The sequence below is a fragment of the Rhagoletis zephyria genome, unplaced genomic scaffold, assembly GCF_001687245.7.
Source record: "Rhagoletis zephyria isolate East Lansing unplaced genomic scaffold, Rhagoletis_zephyria_1.1 Rzeph_scaffold_01844, whole genome shotgun sequence".
Classification (NCBI taxonomy): Eukaryota; Metazoa; Arthropoda; class Insecta; order Diptera; family Tephritidae; genus Rhagoletis; species Rhagoletis zephyria.
In genome coordinates this window covers 54563-75352 of record NW_016158928.1, presented here as the reverse complement: position 1 = coordinate 75352, position 20790 = coordinate 54563, and the positions used below count along the sequence as shown (strand labels likewise).

The window sequence follows — 20790 nt, the reverse complement described above, 5'->3', positions numbered from 1 at the left end:
AGCCGACACAGTGTTCGTCGAGGAGCAAGCCGAGGCACCACTGTTTTCGACAGACGAGCTGAAGCTAGCCCTGCGAAGCATGAAAGCCGGCAAGGCTCCAGGCCCAGATGGCATACCAGCGGAGGCAATCAGGTTAGCAGCGGAAACGAGCCCTGATCTTCTGCTTAACATGTACAACAGCTGCCTTAGGGCCCGGGTTTTCCCAAGCCAATGGAAGAAGGCGAGACTGGTGCTTATACCCAAGGGCAAAGGGGACCCAAACTCTCCTTCATCCTTCCGGCCACTCTGCATGCTAGACACAGCAGGCAAAATGATGGAGAGTCTGCTCAAAATACGCTTGACGTCAGCCATAGAAAGCGAGGGAGGCCTTTCACCCCGACAACATGGCTTCAGGAAGGGACACTCAACTATAGGAGCAATTGGCGAAGTAGTCGAGGCGGTACATAAGGCCGAAGAAGCCTGCCACCAGGCGCGGCCAATAGTGCTGCTAGTCACACTGGACGTCAAGAACGCCTTCAACTCGGCAAGATGGGACGATATGCTGGAGGCCTTGGAACGGTCATTCAAGGTTCCAACATACTTGCTAGATATGATCCGGGACTACCTCAGAGACCGTTGGCTTTTGTACGACACAACACAAGGTCAGAGAAAGAGACGTATAACCGGCGGAGCGGCACAGGGGTCTGTACTTGGCCCGGACCTCTGGAACGCCACGTATGACAGTCTGTTGCGCACGGAAATGCCGGAGAGCGCCTTCCTTGTCGCCTTCGCGGACGACGTGGCAGCCGTCATAACAGCAAGAAATGTCCAGCTAGCACAGCTCAAGCTAAACCAGGTCATGCGCAACGTCAGTGGATGGATGAGCGATCACGGTCTGCAATTGGCTACAGCCAAAACGGAGATCGTGCTCCTCACCAGGAAACGGATCCCAACAATTATAAATATAATGGTCGGACCTCAACCCGTGACGACTTCTAGGTCTACAAAATACCTAGGGGTGAAGCTTGACAGCAAACTCACATTCTGGGAACACATCCATGGAGTATGTGAAAAAGCTGCGCAGAGCACGGCGGCTCTAAGCCGGCTGATGGCAAACGTGGGCGGCCCGAAGCCATGCCGCAGGAAGCTTCTGATGACAGCGGTCCAATCGGTGCTCCTGTACGGGGCAGAAATATGGGCTGACGCATTGAAAGTAAAAAAATACCGGATTCAAATGTCTTCGGTCAAGCGCAGAGGCGCACTACGCATCGCTTCTGCATACCGTATAGTGTCCGTCGACGCGGTCCTAGTTATTTCTGGTGTCATGCCAATTTAGCTACTTGCTTACGAGCGAAAAGAGATTTACAATCTCAGTGCCGAGATAGGTCGAGCAGCTGCCGCGGCAAGGGCGCGCGAGCAACTGATCCAGCAGTGGCAACAAAACTGGAACGCGAGCACAAAAGGTCGATGGACACACTCCCTGATAGCCGACCTTCAAACATGGCTGAACAGACCACATGGGGAAGTCGATTTCTACCTGACGCAATTCCTCACCGGTCATGGTTACTTCCGAGAATATCTTCATAGAATGGGAAGGGTGGACTCACCGTTCTGTCACTACTGTGGAAACGTCGAAGATAACGTGTACCACACATTCTTCACCTGCGAACACTTCTTGATTTCGCGCAGAATGTTGGAAGAAAGACACGGAGACATAAATTCGAACAACATAGTTGGGGTTATGATCTCCAGTGCAGAAAAGTGGGAAGCAGTTGCGAGATACGTGAAATTCGTACTCCGCTGCAAACGAGAGGACGGATGTCTACTGAGGACACCCGAATGAGACGCCCCTACAAAAGAGCAGCCCCGAGGCTCTAGCATCGTGCTTCTGCATCTGAAGACATGCAGAATTGCGGTGTCAAATGCCCAACACTCTTCGGTGGGAGTCCCACACTCGGGGAAGGTAGTCTAGAGACTAGCGCCCCCGGCCAGTGCATAAAGCATTTCCCTCCTACGAACAAAAAAAAAAACATAATAATAATAATAGTAATAATAATAACAACAACATAAAATAGCAGGTTTGGTCGCTGGCGAGGCCTAGTCTACAGTCTACTTTTGTGGGCGGCGTGCGGAAGGACCTAGTTTCCGCTCCGCGCTGCGGACAGGCTGTTGATCAAGGTCGGTAAGGCCGGGTTTCCAATCCATGTTCCCGAAGACATTACTTTGTATGTGTGGTAGGCAGAAAGCTCTGGTTTCCGCTCCGAGCTATGAACAAGGTATTGAACATGGTCGGAAAGAACAAGTTTCCGATCCATGTTCCCGAAGTCATTACTTTGAATGTGTGGCAGGTGGAAACTCTAGTTTCCGCTCCGCACTGTGGACAAGCTGTTCAGCATGGTCGGAAAGAACAAGTTTCCGATCCATATTCCCGAAGTCATTACTTTGGGTGTGTGGCAGGCGGAAAGCTCTAGTTTCCGCTCCGCGCTGTGGACAAGCTGTTGATCATGGTCGGAAAGGCCGAGTTTCCGATCCATGCTCGTATTGTCTTACGCGTATTGTCGTATTGTCTTACGAAGCCGATTACAGTTGTACTAAGCAGTCATAGATATTGTGTAATTTATCGTTCCCGGTTGAAGATATTAATTTATTTAGTTACAAAAAAGCGATTCACGTTTAGGTTTACCTCATAAACTGAACAGAAATACAGTTCACCAGCTGAACGATAAGGTGCAATGTAAGGGTTTACATGTTATTTATCAAAATCTCAAGTAAGGTTTTCTTAATGGTAAAATGTGAGTCGGAGGTGTCAAAATAGTCGCAATGCTTATTAAGGTCCTGGCTTAGGCAACGAAAAGCATCATGCATTTAAAAATTTGTTCTACAAATAGTTATCTTAATGGGCTTGTAACGTCTAGAAGGCCTAGAAGGAATACAAACCGTGATCTGGTTCAGTAGAAAAGGGACTATTGACCATCCCGTTCAAGATCTTAATCATGAACAAAACCCCGAGCATCTCTCTACGGCTGTGCAGCGTTGGAAAATTTATGAGCTTCAAGCGGGTTTTGTACAGTGGGAGATTTTATGTCGAATCCCAAGGCAAATTATTTAATGCTAATAATAAGAATTGTTTCTGTACCGACTCGAGTCTGTCAGAGTGCGTTTGATATCTAGGGTTCCATACGACGGACCCGTGTTCTAAGATCGGCCTGACTAGGGAGGTGAAGAGAGCTTTAGTGACATAAGGATCTCTGAATTCTTTAGCCCAACGTTCGATGAAAGCCAAGACGCCCTGGTTACGCCTAGCCATGGTTGCGCCTAGATCGATGAAATTTGTAACCTGATCAACACTATGTTCACAAATGCGATAGCTGTATGATTGAAAGGGTTTTCTAGAGAAACATATAAACTTACACTTTTTCAAGTTAAGTGACATAAAATTTACTTCGCAGCATTTAAACACATTGCTAAGGTCCACCTGTAATTGTTTCCTTCTCCTGGGGCACCAATGAACTTAAATAACTTAACGTCGTGTGCGTACATTAAGCAATTCGAATACTTCAAAATATTATTGAAAGGGTTTTCTAGACAAAACACATAAATTTACACTTTTTCAAGTTAAGTGACATAGAATTTACTTTGCACCATTTAAACACATTACTAAGGTCCACCTGTAATTGTTTCCTGTCTCCTGGGGCACGTCTGCGTACATTAAGCAATTCGAATACTGCAAAATATTTGGAAGATCGTTGATGAATAAAATAAACAGAAGGGGACCAAGGTACACCTGACGTCACATGAATTACACGAGATGAACATTTTTTAAGGATAACCCTCTGTTTCCTGCCAATGAAATAAGAAGAAAGCCAGCGCAGCAGGATTAGAGGGAAGCCAATTTTATCAAGTTTGGATATTAGAGTTGAATGAATACTTTATCAAAAGCCTTGCTGAAATCAGTGTAAATGATGTCAGTTTGATAATTACTTTTGAAACCATTGTTCACATTTGTAGTGAATTCAAGAGGGTTTGATACAGTTGATTTACCTTTACAAAAGCCGGGTTGTGATACATCGATAACGGGTGTTATGGAATAAGATAGTTCTTCCGTAACGATTTCTTCAAATAATTTAGGAATGGCACACAGCTAAGCGATTCCCCTATAATTCGCAATATTCGACCTGCTTCCATTTTTATAAAGCGGCAAGATGTGCGACTCCCTCCACAAAGAGGGGAAAACTCCTTGCTTTAGAGAAGCATTGAAGATGTTTGTTAATGGCTTATATAGATAATCAGCACAACTTATTAGAAAATAATTTTTAAACAATTCAAATGAAGGAGAACATTGTCAGCGGAGATTGAAGGAATACGGATGTGGTCAAACTGTGGGAGTGGAAAAGGAGAGCTAGAAGTTTTTTCATTTGGCTCGACAGAATAGTTCGATTCAAAATAATTTGCAAACATATCAGAAATCATACCATCATCACTAGAAATAACTTCATCTATTTTCAGTGTTGAGGGAATCTCATTTATTTTACGTTTTGAGTTAACAAAATGATAAAATCACTTGGGATTAGAAACGATGTTAATGCGAGTTTTATTAATGTAATTCCTGTAACATTTTCTGTTTAAGGCATTGTATTTATGACGAAGGATGGAGTACGCGGCGTAGTGAGAAGACGGCCCTGATTTTTTATAAAGTTTAAATGATTTAGTTTTCTGATTTTTTAAATGCTTTAGCTCTGAGTTAAACCACAACGAGTTACGAGGTCCGGTATTTTCTTTAACAAGAGGAATGAGTTTACTGAATATATTATTCAAGATTTTACTAAAGTGTAAGGCACTGTTCTCAACATCCCCAGCGTACTAAGGGCAGATTATTTTNCTGGGGCACGTCTGCGTACATTAAGCAATTCGAATACTGCAAAATATTTGGAAGATCGTTGATGAATAAAATAAACAGAAGGGGACCAAGGTACACCTGACGTCACATGAATTACACGAGATGAACATTTTTTAAGGATAACCCTCTGTTTCCTGCCAATGAAATAAGAAGAAAGCCAGCGCAGCAGGATTAGAGGGAAGCCAATTTTATCAAGTTTGGATATTAGAGTTGAATGAATACTTTATCAAAAGCCTTGCTGAAATCAGTGTAAATGATGTCAGTTTGATAATTACTTTTGAAACCATTGTTCACATTTGTAGTGAATTCAAGAGGGTTTGATACAGTTGATTTACCTTTACAAAAGCCGGGTTGTGATACATCGATAACGGGTGTTATGGAATAAGATAGTTCTTCCGTAACGATTTCTTCAAATAATTTAGGAATGGCACACAGCTAAGCGATTCCCCTATAATTCGCAATATTCGACCTGCTTCCATTTTTATAAAGCGGCAAGATGTGCGACTCCCTCCACAAAGAGGGGAAAACTCCTTGCTTTAGAGAAGCATTGAAGATGTTTGTTAATGGCTTATATAGATAATCAGCACAACTTATTAGAAAATAATTTTTAAACAATTCAAATGAAGGAGAACATTGTCAGCGGAGATTGAAGGAATACGGATGTGGTCAAACTGTGGGAGTGGAAAAGGAGAGCTAGAAGTTTTTTCATTTGGCTCGACAGAATAGTTCGATTCAAAATAATTTGCAAACATATCAGAAATCATACCATCATCACTAGAAATAACTTCATCTATTTTCAGTGTTGAGGGAATCTCATTTATTTTACGTTTTGAGTTAACAAAATGATAAAATCACTTGGGATTAGAAACGATGTTAATGCGAGTTTTATTAATGTAATTCCTGTAACATTTTCTGTTTAAGGCATTGTATTTATGACGAAGGATGGAGTACGCGGCGTAGTGAGAAGACGGCCCTGATTTTTTATAAAGTTTAAATGATTTAGTTTTCTGATTTTTTAAATGCTTTAGCTCTGAGTTAAACCACAACGAGTTACGAGGTCCGGTATTTTCTTTAACAAGAGGAATGAGTTTACTGAATATATTATTCAAGATTTTACTAAAGTGTAAGGCACTGTTCTCAACATCCCCAGCGTACTAAGGGCAGATTATTTTAGATATAGCTATTTTAAGCTTGTCGTAGTTAGCGTATTTGAAAGAATATCGCCAACCTTTCGGCTTTCTAGTTTCAGGACAATAACATAAATCGTAGGAAAGTGAAAGTTATATCATAAGTAACAAGACAAAAGACAGTAATTAAATTTATATGCATTTAACAATACTTTAGCGTGTACATATCTGATAAAGTAATTTAAGGTATGTCGAAAAAAGTTCGACGCAAAAAAATAAGTCAAAAAATTTATTTTCTGGTTGAAAGCAGTTCATAATACTAGTGGCAGAAATAAAAGAAGCGCCTTAATTCAACCAGTTTTTTCTATATTCCTTTTGTTTATTCAAAATTTACATTTTCCATAAAAGTCTACCTCATATTACATATAATTAACTGCATATAAATGGGCATTTTTCTGACGTCATCTTTTTTTTAAAGACTAATTTCAAAGATATGATTAATTTCAAAATTTATTTAAAAAATTCAGTGCAATGTAAAACAAAAATATGGGTACCAAATGAAATAGTTTTTTTTGGGTTCCCAAGGACAAATAGGAATTGGAAATGCCCCTTTAATCTATTTTTTTTCAGCTAATAAAGCTAGTCCTTAACATATAATTTTTTCAAAAATAAGAATTGCAAAATTTCAAGGATATTCAAGGATAAAATTATAAAAGGGTATTTCAATACCTACCCGTCCCTTACGCACCAAAAAATTTAATGTGTTTTAACTCTACAGAATCTTTTCTTTCATTTGATACCCATATTTTGTTTTTAAGTATATTGAAAATTTTAAATCATTTTTTGAATTACTCACATCTTTCAAATTTCAAAGTTCTTTTAAAAAATCCTTCAGAGAGAAAAATTAAGAAGGCAATTTTGCTATTTTTGGCCCTTGGTTTGGCGAATATATTGATTTTTTTGTGTGCAAAATTGCCTCTCGCAAGCTACACATTTATAAAAAAATTCAAAAGAAATATAGCCAAAACTTGTCAACATAATGCGTTTTTATTATTGCCACCAGTGTAAATTACAAATCCCGAAAATCCTGGGACTCTAGGCAAATAATCCCGGTATTTTCGGGACTTAAAAAATACCGGGATCCCGAGATCCCGGGATTAACATTCCTAGTACATATCTACACCTTATATATTTATGTACATATGTACATGTACAATATTTATATATGTATTTATAAAAAAAGGAATTTTTAGAGCACTTTATTTAAGCGCATAACATTATTCTACTATTATAAATATGTATGTAAACATAAAATATTTACTGATTGCTCAGGAGATTTGCGGAAACGGTAACAATGAAACAATAATATTAAGAGTTCCACAAAGTTAGTATACATGGTCATAAACCCATCAACATACCTATCTAACATAAAATTCATAAATACATATTTTTAAGTAATGTAATCATCCATAGTGTCCTTGAGATCAGCAATTGCAAATGTTTCTATGAAACTTTACCCAAATTTTTGCGGTTTTGCTTTAAAAGTTAGGTCTTGGATAGCGAAAACTCGCGAAAACAATAAGTGGTAGTACATTTTTTCATGTTCACAATTTTTTAAGTGTGTGGCATAGTATTAAGAGGGGTCCTTGAGATCAGCAATTTCAAATGTATCTATGAAAATTTAACCACATTTTTGCGGTTTTGCTTTAAAACTTAGAAATTCGCGAAAACAATAGCTGGAAGTACATTTTTTCATGTTCATTTTTAAAGGGCCGCTGTGGAGTAGTGGTAAGCAGTGCGCGCCTCCACTCCGCAGGGCCTCGGTTTAAGCCCTGGTCAAAGCAACATGGCAAAAAAATTTAGGATAAAGTTTTTTCTTAACAGCGGCCGCCCCTCGGCAGTCAATGGCAAACCTCCGAGTATGTATATTTCTGCCATGAAACACAGCTTCTCATAAAAATACAACCGCCGTTCGGAGTCGGCGTAAAACTGTAGGTCCCTCCCCTTTGTGTGACAGCTTGATGCTCACGCCAAAAATCGGAGGAGAAGCTCGGTCTAATGGCCTGATTATGCATACTTCGCATAAATTTCAAACTCTCAGGTGAAAATCTGTTGAATGCATTTTGTATGTATTCCGTTACCCAGAAATTAGCAGAACTTGTAAAAAATAGTGATCTGTTGAGTTTAGATTTTTCCTCACGTTTTTTAAGTGACATTTCAACTGCGGTGGTACCAATAGCATTATTTTTTTACAGAGATGTATGGAAAGCATATTAGGGGATTCACGACTCCATCTATGTAATTTTGGGAACAAGTAAAGAATAGGGCTCGTTGAACTAAAAAAAAGACAAAAGTGAGCACGGCCCGGCGCTTTTCTCTGATTTTAATTTAATAATTCAAATTCATAGGAGCGGTGCTAGGGAGGGTAATCGTGGAATTTTCAATATTTTCAAAAGCTTATATTTTGAAAAGTTTTTAAACAATTATCAAAGTATGAATAGGGTTGGAAAGGTAATTAAAAGTCCTTTAATTTATATGTGTATATAACATATATGGATATATAAATTATTGAAATTTTTTATTTAATAAAATTTTTTTTCTTAAAAAAACTATTAAAAGATATGTACAAGGTAAGAAAGAGAACAAAAACACCTTTAATTAGATATATGATTTATGATAAAAAAAATCCTCGGTAGTATCACTAAATATTAAAATGTGATCTTATATGTTAAAAGAAAAAAAGCTCTGCGGCGAACATTTGGAAGAAAATATTGCGCTATTTGTATATTCAAAATTTTCATTTTATGTGAAATAAATTAATAAAATATAACGTCAATACAGTTGTTTTATTTCGCTGTTGGCAGTTGTCCTTAAACCTAACTATATAAAGTTATATATCAAATGAAAGGAGTTTTTATGCTCTTTCTAGTAAATATATCATTTAATATATGTAGTTAATTAGGTATGTTTTAAGAACAACATACGTATTTTATTTACATATTTTGACAGATATTGCATTGAAAATTATGTCAAACTGCAAAGAACTTTAGTGTCGACTTAATTTGGATTACAATTATACCCCATTAAAACCACTTAAATGAATTTTTCTGTAAGATTAAATACAAAAGTTCTGAACAAAATGAGCCTCGATCTACATTACCGCACTATTTTCATCACCAGTTACAATATCCAACGTAACACCTTTATCTACACCCTCTCCAATGATTTTTTTACCTTCAATATCACCGGCGCCAATATTACCATCATCGAATTCACAAATGTCCGTCAGTTATGCCGCCTCAAGTGAGACTCATTCAAATCCAAGCAATTCGCCAAGTACTCCACTATACAGAGAGGTGCATTTCTTCTTTCCAAATTTATTGAGGCGCTCAATAATGTCAGCACCAGAAAGTGCGGGAGAAGAAGTGTCACGCTGCAGATTGGAAAACGTAAAGCATAGTATTCCGTTCCTGTTTCACGTGAAAAAGTTGTCAAATTGTATATAAAATTTCTTTCTGTGAAATAAGTGTGAAATTCTACATCATTTCCTCAGCAAAGTAGTATTCTGTTCACGCTGTGAAAAAGCTTGCAACATGTTGGCAACATGAAGCTGGCAACACAATTTTTATCCCATTTTTAAATACACATGTAATTTTCAAATTGTGTTAAAACTGACAGTTTATAGAATTCAGTAGCGGCGAAAACAAAGGGGGGTTAAGTGGTTAAACCTTACCCAAGCCGATCGTAAAACTTGCTACGTGATTTCAGCTTATGCCTGTGGGTCTTGGCAATAATGTAATCCCTCAAGCTTTAGCCTCAAACGGTTCCAGGGATACACCTTGTGATCATGTAACTTTCCAGAAGGTGTCACGCCCGTTTTTCTGTACATATTTCCATTAGAAAATACCTCATCTCAGTATTCTAGGTAAATTCTTCCAGAGGTATTTATGCGCCATCAGAATTTATATGGCTCATTTAGTTGATATGGCTTATACCGCTAGCTCTTTTCAATGGCTACGAGATCGTTTTCATATACCCCCATTTTTCATAGGTTTGGGATTGATTTCATTTACCTCTATTCCAAGTTCTACGGTGCCATGCCGAATTTTCCAATAAACCCATATTTTTCCATGAGCTTTAGATTGACTTCATATACATATATCCATACCAAGTTTCAGGACTCTACCACAAATACTTCCAGAGATATGCGCTATGAAAAATACGGTTTGTATGGGATGTTCCACACCCCCTTTAGATATCGACTTTGGTTTAGCCTATAAGCATGCTTGGAAAGTCTGTGTCCGAAATTTCAAAAATATCGGTACAGCCGGTATGGGCATTGTGACTCCTCCAGCGAAATGAACTATAAGGATTGCAAAAAATGAAATGAAACATCGTAGTTTACCAAAAAAGAATATTAGACTCCATTCTCTCAACTTCGCAGAATATAGAAAAGCTAAGAAATATGTAATTAGATAGGATATATTAAAATAGCCTCCAAAGCATTTACTAAAGACGCCCCTGAACTACACAAATCAGTTTGATTGAAAATTTGTTTTTATTTATTCATTTTATACTTTACTTTTGGGTGTGTCAAAATTTCATGGAAAAAATGCACGGCTGTGAACAGAATACTAACCTTAATGATCGATGAACATTTTGATGTAATGCAATGGTGGAGGACCAACTCTCCAAAATATCCAAGATTGTCATAGCTAACGGGACGCATCCTTTCAATTCCAGCAGGCAGTGCTGCTTTGGAACGAGTATTTTCTTTGGCAGGAAATATTATTACTGAAAAGCGGAATACACTAGCCTCTAACATAGTTGACAACATTTTATTTCTAAATTCTTTTACAAAAAAGTTCTTTTGAATAAAATTCGAAACAAAAAATGCAGAATTTAATTTCTTTAATATAATTTAAATGGAAAAAATAAATAACAAAACAAGAAGTTAAAAACACAATATATTTCTTTTTTTTTCCTTTATACATTTTTTAGAAAAAAATTAGTTCAAATTTTCTGTGATTTCTGGCGATAACTGAAAAGCTACCCAAAAACATATTTCATAAATATTTCCAAAATGAATCTTTGGGCATTTTTTAAATCTTATTGTTATGTCCAGCGACCCAAAATTAGTTTAAAAAAGGTACATCTTTTCATTTTGTACTTTTATTCCTTTTTAAGTTTTCTAATGTGCGCATGTACATGCGAACTCTTAAATCATACTTATTTCCTTCAGCTCTTTGCACATCACGCCAAGGAGAATTGAAGTTTGCGCGCGTCAGGCATGTTGTTAAGTATGAGTATGATAGATACCTCTCGCTTAAGGGTGGATGTGACGTTCGAGGGCATTTCAGTAAATATGAATACATATAAGTAGAAAAAATTATGGATGGTGAGTGGGATATACTCAGTTTAATCATACTCGCTGCGCTTCGCTATTTCAAATAAAATATATATTATGATTGAATTAAAGTGAAAATTCAGTTAGTTCTATAAAAATTTAAAATCGCAATTAGTGGGTTACTTTTTATTTTGGTAAATACAACAATACTTATATTTTAGGCATATCACGTTATAACGTGGATGGATATGACGTTCGAGGGCATTTCAGTAAATATGAATACATATAAGTAGAAAAAAATTATGGATGGTGAGTGGGATATACTCAGTTTAATCATACTCGCTGCGCTGCTCTGGTACATACATATGTATATAAATGCGTTATATCAAATAAAATGTATATGATGATTGAATTAAAGTGAAAATTCAGTTAGTTCTATAAAAATTTAAAATCGTAATTAGTGGGTTACTTTTTATTTTGGTAAATACAACAATACTTATATTTTAGGCATATCACAAATGTCGTATAGATGCATATTTAATTTTACTGAACAAAATTATTGATGTTTTGTTTTTTCCCAAGTTTTGGTGCTTTTAAGAAAGTTGGTAGCCATGGGGTCTCACATTCGTGAGTACTCACACATACTTGTTCTCTCACTCTGATCACACATACAGATGCAATTCGCTCAAATTTTCTGCTTCCCCCGGGCATAATTACTTCATTTCTGGCATTTTGTCCGTATGTGCAGATTATATCCATCGCTACTCTAAAACAGGGATGGGCAGATTTTTGGCTCTTAAAGCCGTCAAAGAGCCGGCAAGTGCTACGCAAGAGCTAAATCAGTTATCAGGGTAAAGGTGTGTACAAAATACATTAAAAGCACCATATATATTAGTAATGAGAGTCGGAGTATAAGAAATTTGAATACGCTCTTCTTCCCCCCTTCATGCTGGCTCTTGATGTTACCCCTCATGTACCACCTAAATCTCCCAAGCCAGCTCCTAAGTGCAAAAGGCTCCTGGGAGCCACTTTGCCCATCTCTGCTCTAAAATATGGTATTCTTATCTTCTAAAATTCGGTACGGTTATCGGTATACAAATTCCTAACGGTGCCCGCTGTTCGGCGAGGTCGGCGCATGTTAGCCGACGCTTAGCTACTTTACGGCATCTGCACTCCTCCGTTGCTGTGTCGCGTCGACACGCTGTTGTTGGGCGACGTTGGCGTACCTCCGTCGCTGGACGATGTCAGCACTACTCTAGGGTATGGGCGCTCTGACTGCGCACGGCGTTAGCACTACTCTGCCGGTGCTCTTCTATCGAACGACGTCGGCGTTACCCTGGCTGCGCTCTGTGGTGTTGCGAGCGGGCAACGCCGCCACGCCGGTTTACGGTGGAGTGGCGGCGTTCTACCTTTGAATAGCCATGCCTGCTATAGTTGCCTGTTTACCAGTCAAGTGCTCTTCACTAGCAGCTGTGCGTTCACAACCACAATAGCCCAGCTTCGCTCTGCCTACTGGAGCAGGTTAAACTCAAACCTGAGCAGACTAAACGCAGATGTACCAAATGAGTTTCCGGCATGCGGAGAGACACCCCATGACTCGAAAGATATCTTGGTATGCCCGGAAAACCCGACAACTGTTGTAGTCGCTACAACAACAACAACTACAGCAGCGTCATCAACACGGCCAATCAATACAAGAGACCGTGTCAACACTCCTTTGCGACACCGTCACCATAGCAACGCAACGTGTAGCCACACGCCTCAGCAACACGAAGAGTACCAGCTATAACAGAAGTGACTTAGCAACATAAGAGTCAGTCAGCACGGAGCTCTGGTCGCGAACGCGCAGATACCAGTGAATAGCGCATGACTTGTAAATAAGCAACTATACAAGGCTTGGCGGTTCAAAGGTAGAGCGCCGCCACTCCACCGTCCACCGTGAAATCGTGTGGCGTATGACTCCCTGTGAATGCCTATTGCCTTGTATGTTGCCAGCAACGTTTCTTTGTCTTTTCCCCAAGTACTGCCGGTTGGCGACTTGAAGACCATGTTGCGGCTCTGTACTTTGTTCACAATAGCGGTTGCGTTCGTAGAGAAAAAAATCAGGCTGTCGAAGGTTACTCCGAGTATTTTGGGGTTATTCACCGTCGGAATTGGTGTATCATCGACGTGAATTCTCAGCGGTAGCTTGGCCTCTTTCATCCAGGTGGTGAACAAGGTCGCAGAGGAATTTGTAGGGGAGAGGGTTAGGCTCCTTGCAGGGTAGAAGCGAGAAGGTTCGGAGAGATACCCGTTTACTCTCGAACACAAGTCATCAATTCCATTCCCAGTCGCCAATCATCGAGCAATCGTCAGCGTAAGAGACAATCGAGACTCCCTCTGGTGGTTGAGGGAGCTTTGAAATGTAAAAGTTAAACAGTAGCGGGGAAAGGACACCACACTGTGGAACCCCCTGTTTTATTTTTCTGAGTTTGCTCGATTTGTTTCTAAACATTACCGACGAGTGTCGACCACTCAGATAATTCGCCGACCACCGTTTGAGCATCTGTGGGAGAGGGGAAGCCTCCATATCTTATAGAAGCGTGGAGTGGCTGACGGTGTCAAACGCCTTTGACAGGTCCAACGCTACTAGAATAGTTCTCTCACAGGGACGGTTGCGGTTAAGGCCACGAGTTATCCGAGTGTTTATGGCGTTAAGTGCTGTTTTTGTTCTGTGCACTTTACGGAAACCATGCTGATGCTTCGCTGGGGTCAGTTGGTTCGTGAAATACGGGAGCAGCAAGACCTCTAGTGTCTTCGCTACCGGGGAAGGAGTATTATCGGCCGATAAGGTTCTCCTTTGTTGGCTGGTTTCTCCGGTTTGAGCAGTGGTACCACTCTCCCCACCTTCCAGATGTCTGGGATGATGAAATTGAGCCATTGACATATTGAGGCCTCCGTTAAGTACGCTACTCCCGCAGGACCCAAATTTTTCAGCATCTGCATGCATATTCCGTCGGGACCTATGGCTTTGGAGGCTTTCGGCTTCCCGATGGCCACCTGAACTTCACCGCTAGTGAAGGTAAGGGGGGCACAAGTTGTTGGCAGTTTGTGCAGCCTTCTGGTCACCCGACGCATGGCTTTGTCCACTGGAGGATGCAGTATGAACTGCCGGCTAAAATAGCTCGCGCATCGCTCCGGGTCCGACGAAGCATGGACAGAAATTTCGACCCTGTCTTCGTGCTTCGTCGGATTGGACAGTGACCTCACGGTTGACCACACCAGAGGTGAAGTTGCATGTCTTCAGATGCTCTTCCCACTTTTTCCGCTTATGTACGTTCACAGGCTGCCGAATCTCCGCGTTGAGATGCCTAATATGGGGATTTCCGGGATCGGCCTGACGAAGGTTGTCACGCTCATCGGCTAGAACAGCCGCTTAAGCAGGGAAGTTTGGACGGGGGTCCGTAATGCATCCTGCCATTACGAAGCGAGCTGCAGCAGCAGTGACAACCCTGCGGAACTTACGTTCCCCAAGCTGCTCTCAGTAAATTCCGCTAAGCCTTTACAATCAGCTTTAGAAAAGTTGATATAGGTCCGGTTTTCGCGGAAGCAAGGTCGGTTGGTTTATCGATCGAGATGACTATGGGCAGATGGTCTGATGCCAAAGTCAGCATAGGTCGCCATGATACGATGTTTGTAAGACCAGCGCTGACTATTGTTATGTCTGGCGCGCTGCAGCAGCTGCCCATAATCCTGGTGTGTGCATCGTCGTTCATTGTGCAGAATGTCGAATCATCTATCTGTTCCCCTACGAGCGTTTGACAGGCTTGAGTGCCAAAGATCGTGGAGCGCATTAAAGTCACCTACTACCATACGGTTTTCTCCTCTGAGGTGCGCGCCTATATCAGGGTGATATCCTGCGGGTACCAAGTGATAGAGGGTATGTACACGTTAAAGATTTCGAGCTTAACATCGCCTTACCGGATAGCATAGCCCTGACATTCTAGGGTGGTATCCTTGCGGCACAATTCAACAATGTTGAATTGCTGTGCAGCTTCGTCTCTTGGACCGCATCTATCAATATACCATGCCTTCCCATGAAGACGGTTATCTCCTCGATCTTGCTCTGAAGTCCGTTACAGTTAAATTGGGGGAGCTTCATGTGGTTCGCGATACGTGTTGTTATGCGGGGGGTTAGGGATGTGTGTGGCCTTGGCGCTGTGCAGGTTGCCGCCCTGTGGTGGTAGTGGGTGGCGTCGCAATTGGCGTTTGCGACCGAGCGGCGCAACACGGGCCCTCGAGGTTACTCGTCCAATCTCGCGTGGTGCGCGGACCTGAACATGCCCTACAGTGGCACCAGCTAAGGCAGGTGTTGCATTTGACTGATGTCACGTTACGGAATATCCTGGTCGGGCATAACGTCCAGATTGTAGGAGAACCAGGAGTTGTTGGCTGGGGCGTGTGGGTGGTGGTGCGGTTGTGTATGTTCTGTGGTCTGTCGTGGTTGTGGTGTGGTCTATTGTGTTGTTATGTTGTGGTGCTGTGGAGTTTGTGTGGAGTTGCTCAGGTGGACTGGGGTTAGCCGTGGAGGCTGCTCTGTTTGAGCAGCAGGTGGCCACAAATGAGTGGTCCACTTCCGATGGGTCCGTAGTCCTGAGCAGACTCTGAGGTGACTCCACCCGTCACAAGCATTGCACTTGACTGAGGTGGAGTTTTCGTGTAGTCGTCTCTGGCATATACAGCAGTTGTAGGTTTCTGGCCCTGGGTTGGACTCGATGCCAGCCCTGAGCAGAATAATGCGTAGCAGATGTAGCCCTACGGGCGAACAACTTCTGAGATACTTCGCCGACCTAAACGGGGCTAGATCGCCGAAACAACAGCCCTTGGTCGGGTAAAACACGAGTCATTCCGGCACGTAGAACCGGTTGTCGTGGGAATGACGCTGTTATAGTCGTTGTTGTTGGTGGTGTAGGGGCAGGCGTTCGTGAGGGCTAAATTCCGCGGATATTTAAAGCGCTAACAGTCAACGACGTAGCGTAGACTTGGGTTGACGCAGATACGATCTACCGTATGGGATTCGCGTGTTTACGATAACTCACCACCGCATACCGGTGACGTTGCCGTTGCCATTGCTTCTCTCTCTATCAACAGTAAATTTGATATGCTGCTACGTACGTCACCGTACACAGGACTCACAGGACTAAGCAACTTTGCACTCTATACTAGCAAAATGTAAAATTCAATGTTCGATTACTTGAATATTTTGCCGATATGGGTTAAAGAACTTATATTTGTAAGGGTCTGCTCCCTGCCAAAACTGCCAGTGCTTGTAATAAAATCTTTAGCTCTTTCTACTCTATTAAGCCTAGTTAAATTTATTTCGCAATTCAAGAAGGCAATGCATTAAATTTTTCTGCATGTTAATGATAGTGCCTTTCTTATGACTATACAAATCATTTTATGAAAACTTACAGAAATGTGTGCGTATTCTTTGTATTTTAGAAATTAATATTTCCTGGTCATATATTCGTTGGGTCGCAAATAAATCCATCACAGCATATGCCTATTATGAAGGTTAGTATTTAAAGAATAATGTAAAACTTGAAACGCACCTAAGGGTGCGAATACACCAAGCGGTGCCGAGCCGAGTGCAGCAAGGCGGAGAGAAGCAAGAGTACGGGTGTTCACACTGAACGGATCTTTTTCCTTGGAAATATACCAAATAGATTTCGCTTTAAAATATTTATCGGAATTTTTATTTATTTTTTCATTAGCACAGCAGCGTCATGGCGTTGAAAAATAAAATAAAAAATACAAATCAAAAGTAGCTTTGCTTTAGTTAAAGCAATTTGATGAAATCTTCTCTCCGCTTGTAACTTCTCCACTTGGTTTGGGACCGCTTCTTGTGTGCACGTACATTGAGCTGGAATCTAGCCAAGTTTAGAAAACATGTGTAAGGAATAAAAAAAAACTATTTATAATTTTCAGTTAAATTTTCGTCATAATTTTAACGTAGTAACGTTTTCATCAGAAATTATATTTGGCCTGATTCCAGTTATATTTAAAACTTTTCTAGAAAAACAACAATATGCAATTTAAGTGAGTAGTACTTACAACTCTGTTAAACACAGGATTAAGATACAACGAAACAACCGCAACAATCACACGATCAAGTTTAACCCTCTTGTTGGTATAACCGCCGCTTAATAGGCTATATTTGTAAGTTATTAATACCTTATTTTCCTTGATTATTTGCTTCATACTAAATATTATGTAAATAAATTTTGTAGCAACAATTGTCGGCCGACAATTTTCTTTGAAAAGTGGCTGCAATTTGCACAAGAAAAAAAACTTTTGCAGGAAGTGAATTTGTTTACTAAGGTGTGGTTCCATGTGCAGAAGTGGATAGCTTTTGACTGCCATTCCCCTGGTCGCGGCCAGAAGTGATTCTTGTGCGTACGGTTCAAATCGAAGCTCACACCGTCCGGATATTTATATCCACGTATCCTCTGGGTAGCGCCCAAACACCGGTTTGGGAGAAAGCTGAAGTGAGAAAGCGATGCCCTCGGGAAGACTAAGGCTGACATCACCGCCATCCAAGAAATGCGATGGACGCGGCAAGAGAAGGTAGGCGTGGAGCATTTCGACGTCTACTACAGTTGCCACGTAAAGGATCACAAATTCGGTGGTGGATTTGAGGTGGGAGAGAGACTTCGTCGCCGTGTACTGGCGTACACCCCGGTGGACGAACATCTATCCACAATCCGCATCACAGCGAGATTATTCAACATCTCGCTCATCTGCGTCCATGCTCCGGCGGAAGAGAATGACGAGGCGTCCAAGGATCTCTTCTATGAGCGCTTGGAAAGAACGTATGAGCGCTGCCCCCGACACGATATAAGAATCGTGCTTGGCGATTTCAATGCCAAGGTGGGCAAGGACGGGATGTTGTTGTTGTAGCGGCACTACTAAGCCCCGCCTATTCGGTTCTTTCTTCAATCATTGTCGTCAAACTCAACCAACGGTAGGCCTAGGAAAGGGGTTGTTTCAACAAGGTCCTGCCAAAGGGAGAGGGGTGTCAGCTGAGTAGGATTGAGCTGGCAAGTGAATACGTGGTTGGTGTCGTGCGGAGAGTGTCCACATGCCGGACCCTCATTGCGGATATTGGGGTTGAGTCTGGACAGGTAGTTTTTGAGGCGGCTACAGTATCCAACCGTAAGTGTTAGGCTCCGTGTAGTAAAGAAGCGAGAAAGGCTATTCCCAGGCGCCAATATCGAGCAGTCGTCCGCATATGAGATCAGGGAAACTCCCTCAGGTGGCGGGGGAGCTTCGAGATGTAGAAGTTAAACAGTAAGGGGGAGAGAACACCACCTTGTGAAACCCCTTCTTTTATTCTTCTAGGTTTGGAGGTTTGATCTCTGGCGACTGTCGACCACTCATACAATTCGCCGACCACCGTTTTGAGTCCCTGAGGGAGAGAGGAGACCACAGTGTCTTCTAGCGGCGTGGAATAGCAGACGGTGTCAAACGTCTTTGACAAGTCCAACGCTACTAGGACCGGCTGCAGTTGAGGCCACGAGTTGTTTGGGTGTTTATAGCATTAAGTGCTTTTGTTGTGCTGTGCCCTTTAGGAAGCCATGCTTATGCTTCGCTGGGGTCAGGTGGTAGGTGAATTACGGGAGTAGGAGGACTTCTAGTGTCTTCGCGACCGGGGAGAGGAGCGTTATCGGGCGCTAAGAGTCTCCATTGTCGGCCAGTTTACCCGGTTTCAGCAGTAGGGCCACTACCTGATTTTCACATATCAGCGATGATGAGAGTGACCATGGATAGGTTGAGGACCTCCGTTAGGTATGCTACTCCCGCGGGCCTTAACTGTTTCAGCATCAGCATATAGATTCCGTCGGGTGCAATGGCTTTGGAGACTTTCGCCGCTGGTAAAAACAATTGGTGCACTGATTTTAGGCAGTTTGCGCAGTCTCCTCGCCACTAAAATAGCTCGCGCATTTCTTCAGGTCCGACGAGGCGCGACCTTCGAATGAAATATCCACTCTGTCGTCGCGCTTCGTTAGGTTGGACAAGGACTTCACGGTAGACTAGAGCTTACTGATACCAGAGGCGAAGTTACAGGACTTCTAGTGCTCTTCCCACTTTTTCCGCTTGTGTTGATTTACCAGTTGCCGAATCTCCAAATTAAGGTCCTTCAAGCGAGGATCGCCGGGATCGACCTGGCGTACGTGGCCACGTTCATTTGCTAGTACAGCTGCTTCAGCCGGGAAATTTGGGCGGACTTCCGCGATGCGTCCGGATGGTATGAAGCGAGCCGCTGCGGCAGTGACTACCCTGCGGAACTAGCGTTCGCCAGCGTGTGCGTCTGAGGGTGTGGGAATGGCGGCGAAGCTGCTCTCAGTAACTTCCGCGAAGCCGCTCCAATCAGCTTTGTTAGTATAGGTTCGGTGGTCTGCGGGTGCAAAGTCGGTGGGCTTATTGATCGATATGATTGTGGGCAGATGGTCTGATGCCAGTGCAGCATATGTCGCCAGGATGTGCTATTTATCAGACCAGCGTTAGAAATTGTTAGGTTTTGCGAGCACCTGCATCTGTCCACAATGCTGGTGGGGGCGTCGTCGTTCATGGTGCAGAATGCCGAATCGTATATCTGCTCAGCCAATAGGTGTCCCCTACGATCATTTGCCAAGCTTAAGTGCCTTTGGGATCTTTGGCACCACTGTCGGAAAATTCAGCCTCAACGACAAAACGTCCGATAACGGACTGAGGCTGATCGACTTCGCCGGGGACTGAAACATAGAAATTTGTAGTACTATGTTCCAGTATAAGAAGAGCAACCAAATCGGCCATGTTGTGATCACATGGCATGCTTCCAGTGCTTTAGACGTACGTACACTCTGTAACGCAAGCCCAAAAGGTTGAGTGCAACATCCACTGCCACAATGTGTCTCTACAAGTACCTCAACATGTTTATAGACATTGTAGACAACTTGTGTGATAAGGACCAATATGAATGTTTGCTTGAGTTGATTTGTGTTTATGTGAATGTAGTGAAAGTCCGCTGTGAGTATGCATGCATGTGTGAATGAGCGAAATGCGGAAAGAAATTTCAGCAAACAGCTAGGGCACGATTACTGGCGATCTTCAGACAAAAATTAGATAGAAAGGTGCCATTAAAATGTTTAGACGCAAAAAATCCGTGAAATTAATATTTATAGAAAGTGGAACTTAGAAAATCTGTAATAATATTGGTTTGCTCCGTTAAGAAAAAAAGCGGCACTGTTACATGCCACAGGAGGTGAGTCATATGCATTTTTAATAAAGTTAAAGAAATTGATGTAAAATCCAAACCAACTAAAATGCGAAGTGTGTGTGTATACACCAAAGCGTCTGAGTTACAAGTGTAACTGAAGATATCCCTTGAAATACTTGTATTCACACGATAAAATCACATA

The 20790-nt window shown here is 41.9% G+C and overlaps 1 protein-coding gene across 6 annotated transcripts in view; it reads left to right on the top strand.

Annotated features, from left to right (window-relative positions):
- Positions 1 to 20790, top strand: part of LOC108365341 (uncharacterized) — a 92948-nt gene that overhangs the window by 19833 nt on the left and 52325 nt on the right. For all 6 annotated transcript variants that reach the window (XR_001847916.1, XM_017619343.1, XM_017619344.1 and 3 more), the window contains exon 2: positions 16832 to 16903. Coding sequence is in view for 5 of the 6 variants with exons in the window: in XM_017619343.1 (XP_017474832.1) it covers positions 16889 to 16903 (15 nt within the window). In the remaining variant the exon portion in view is untranslated. The remainder of the gene's footprint in view (positions 1 to 16831; positions 16904 to 20790) is intronic.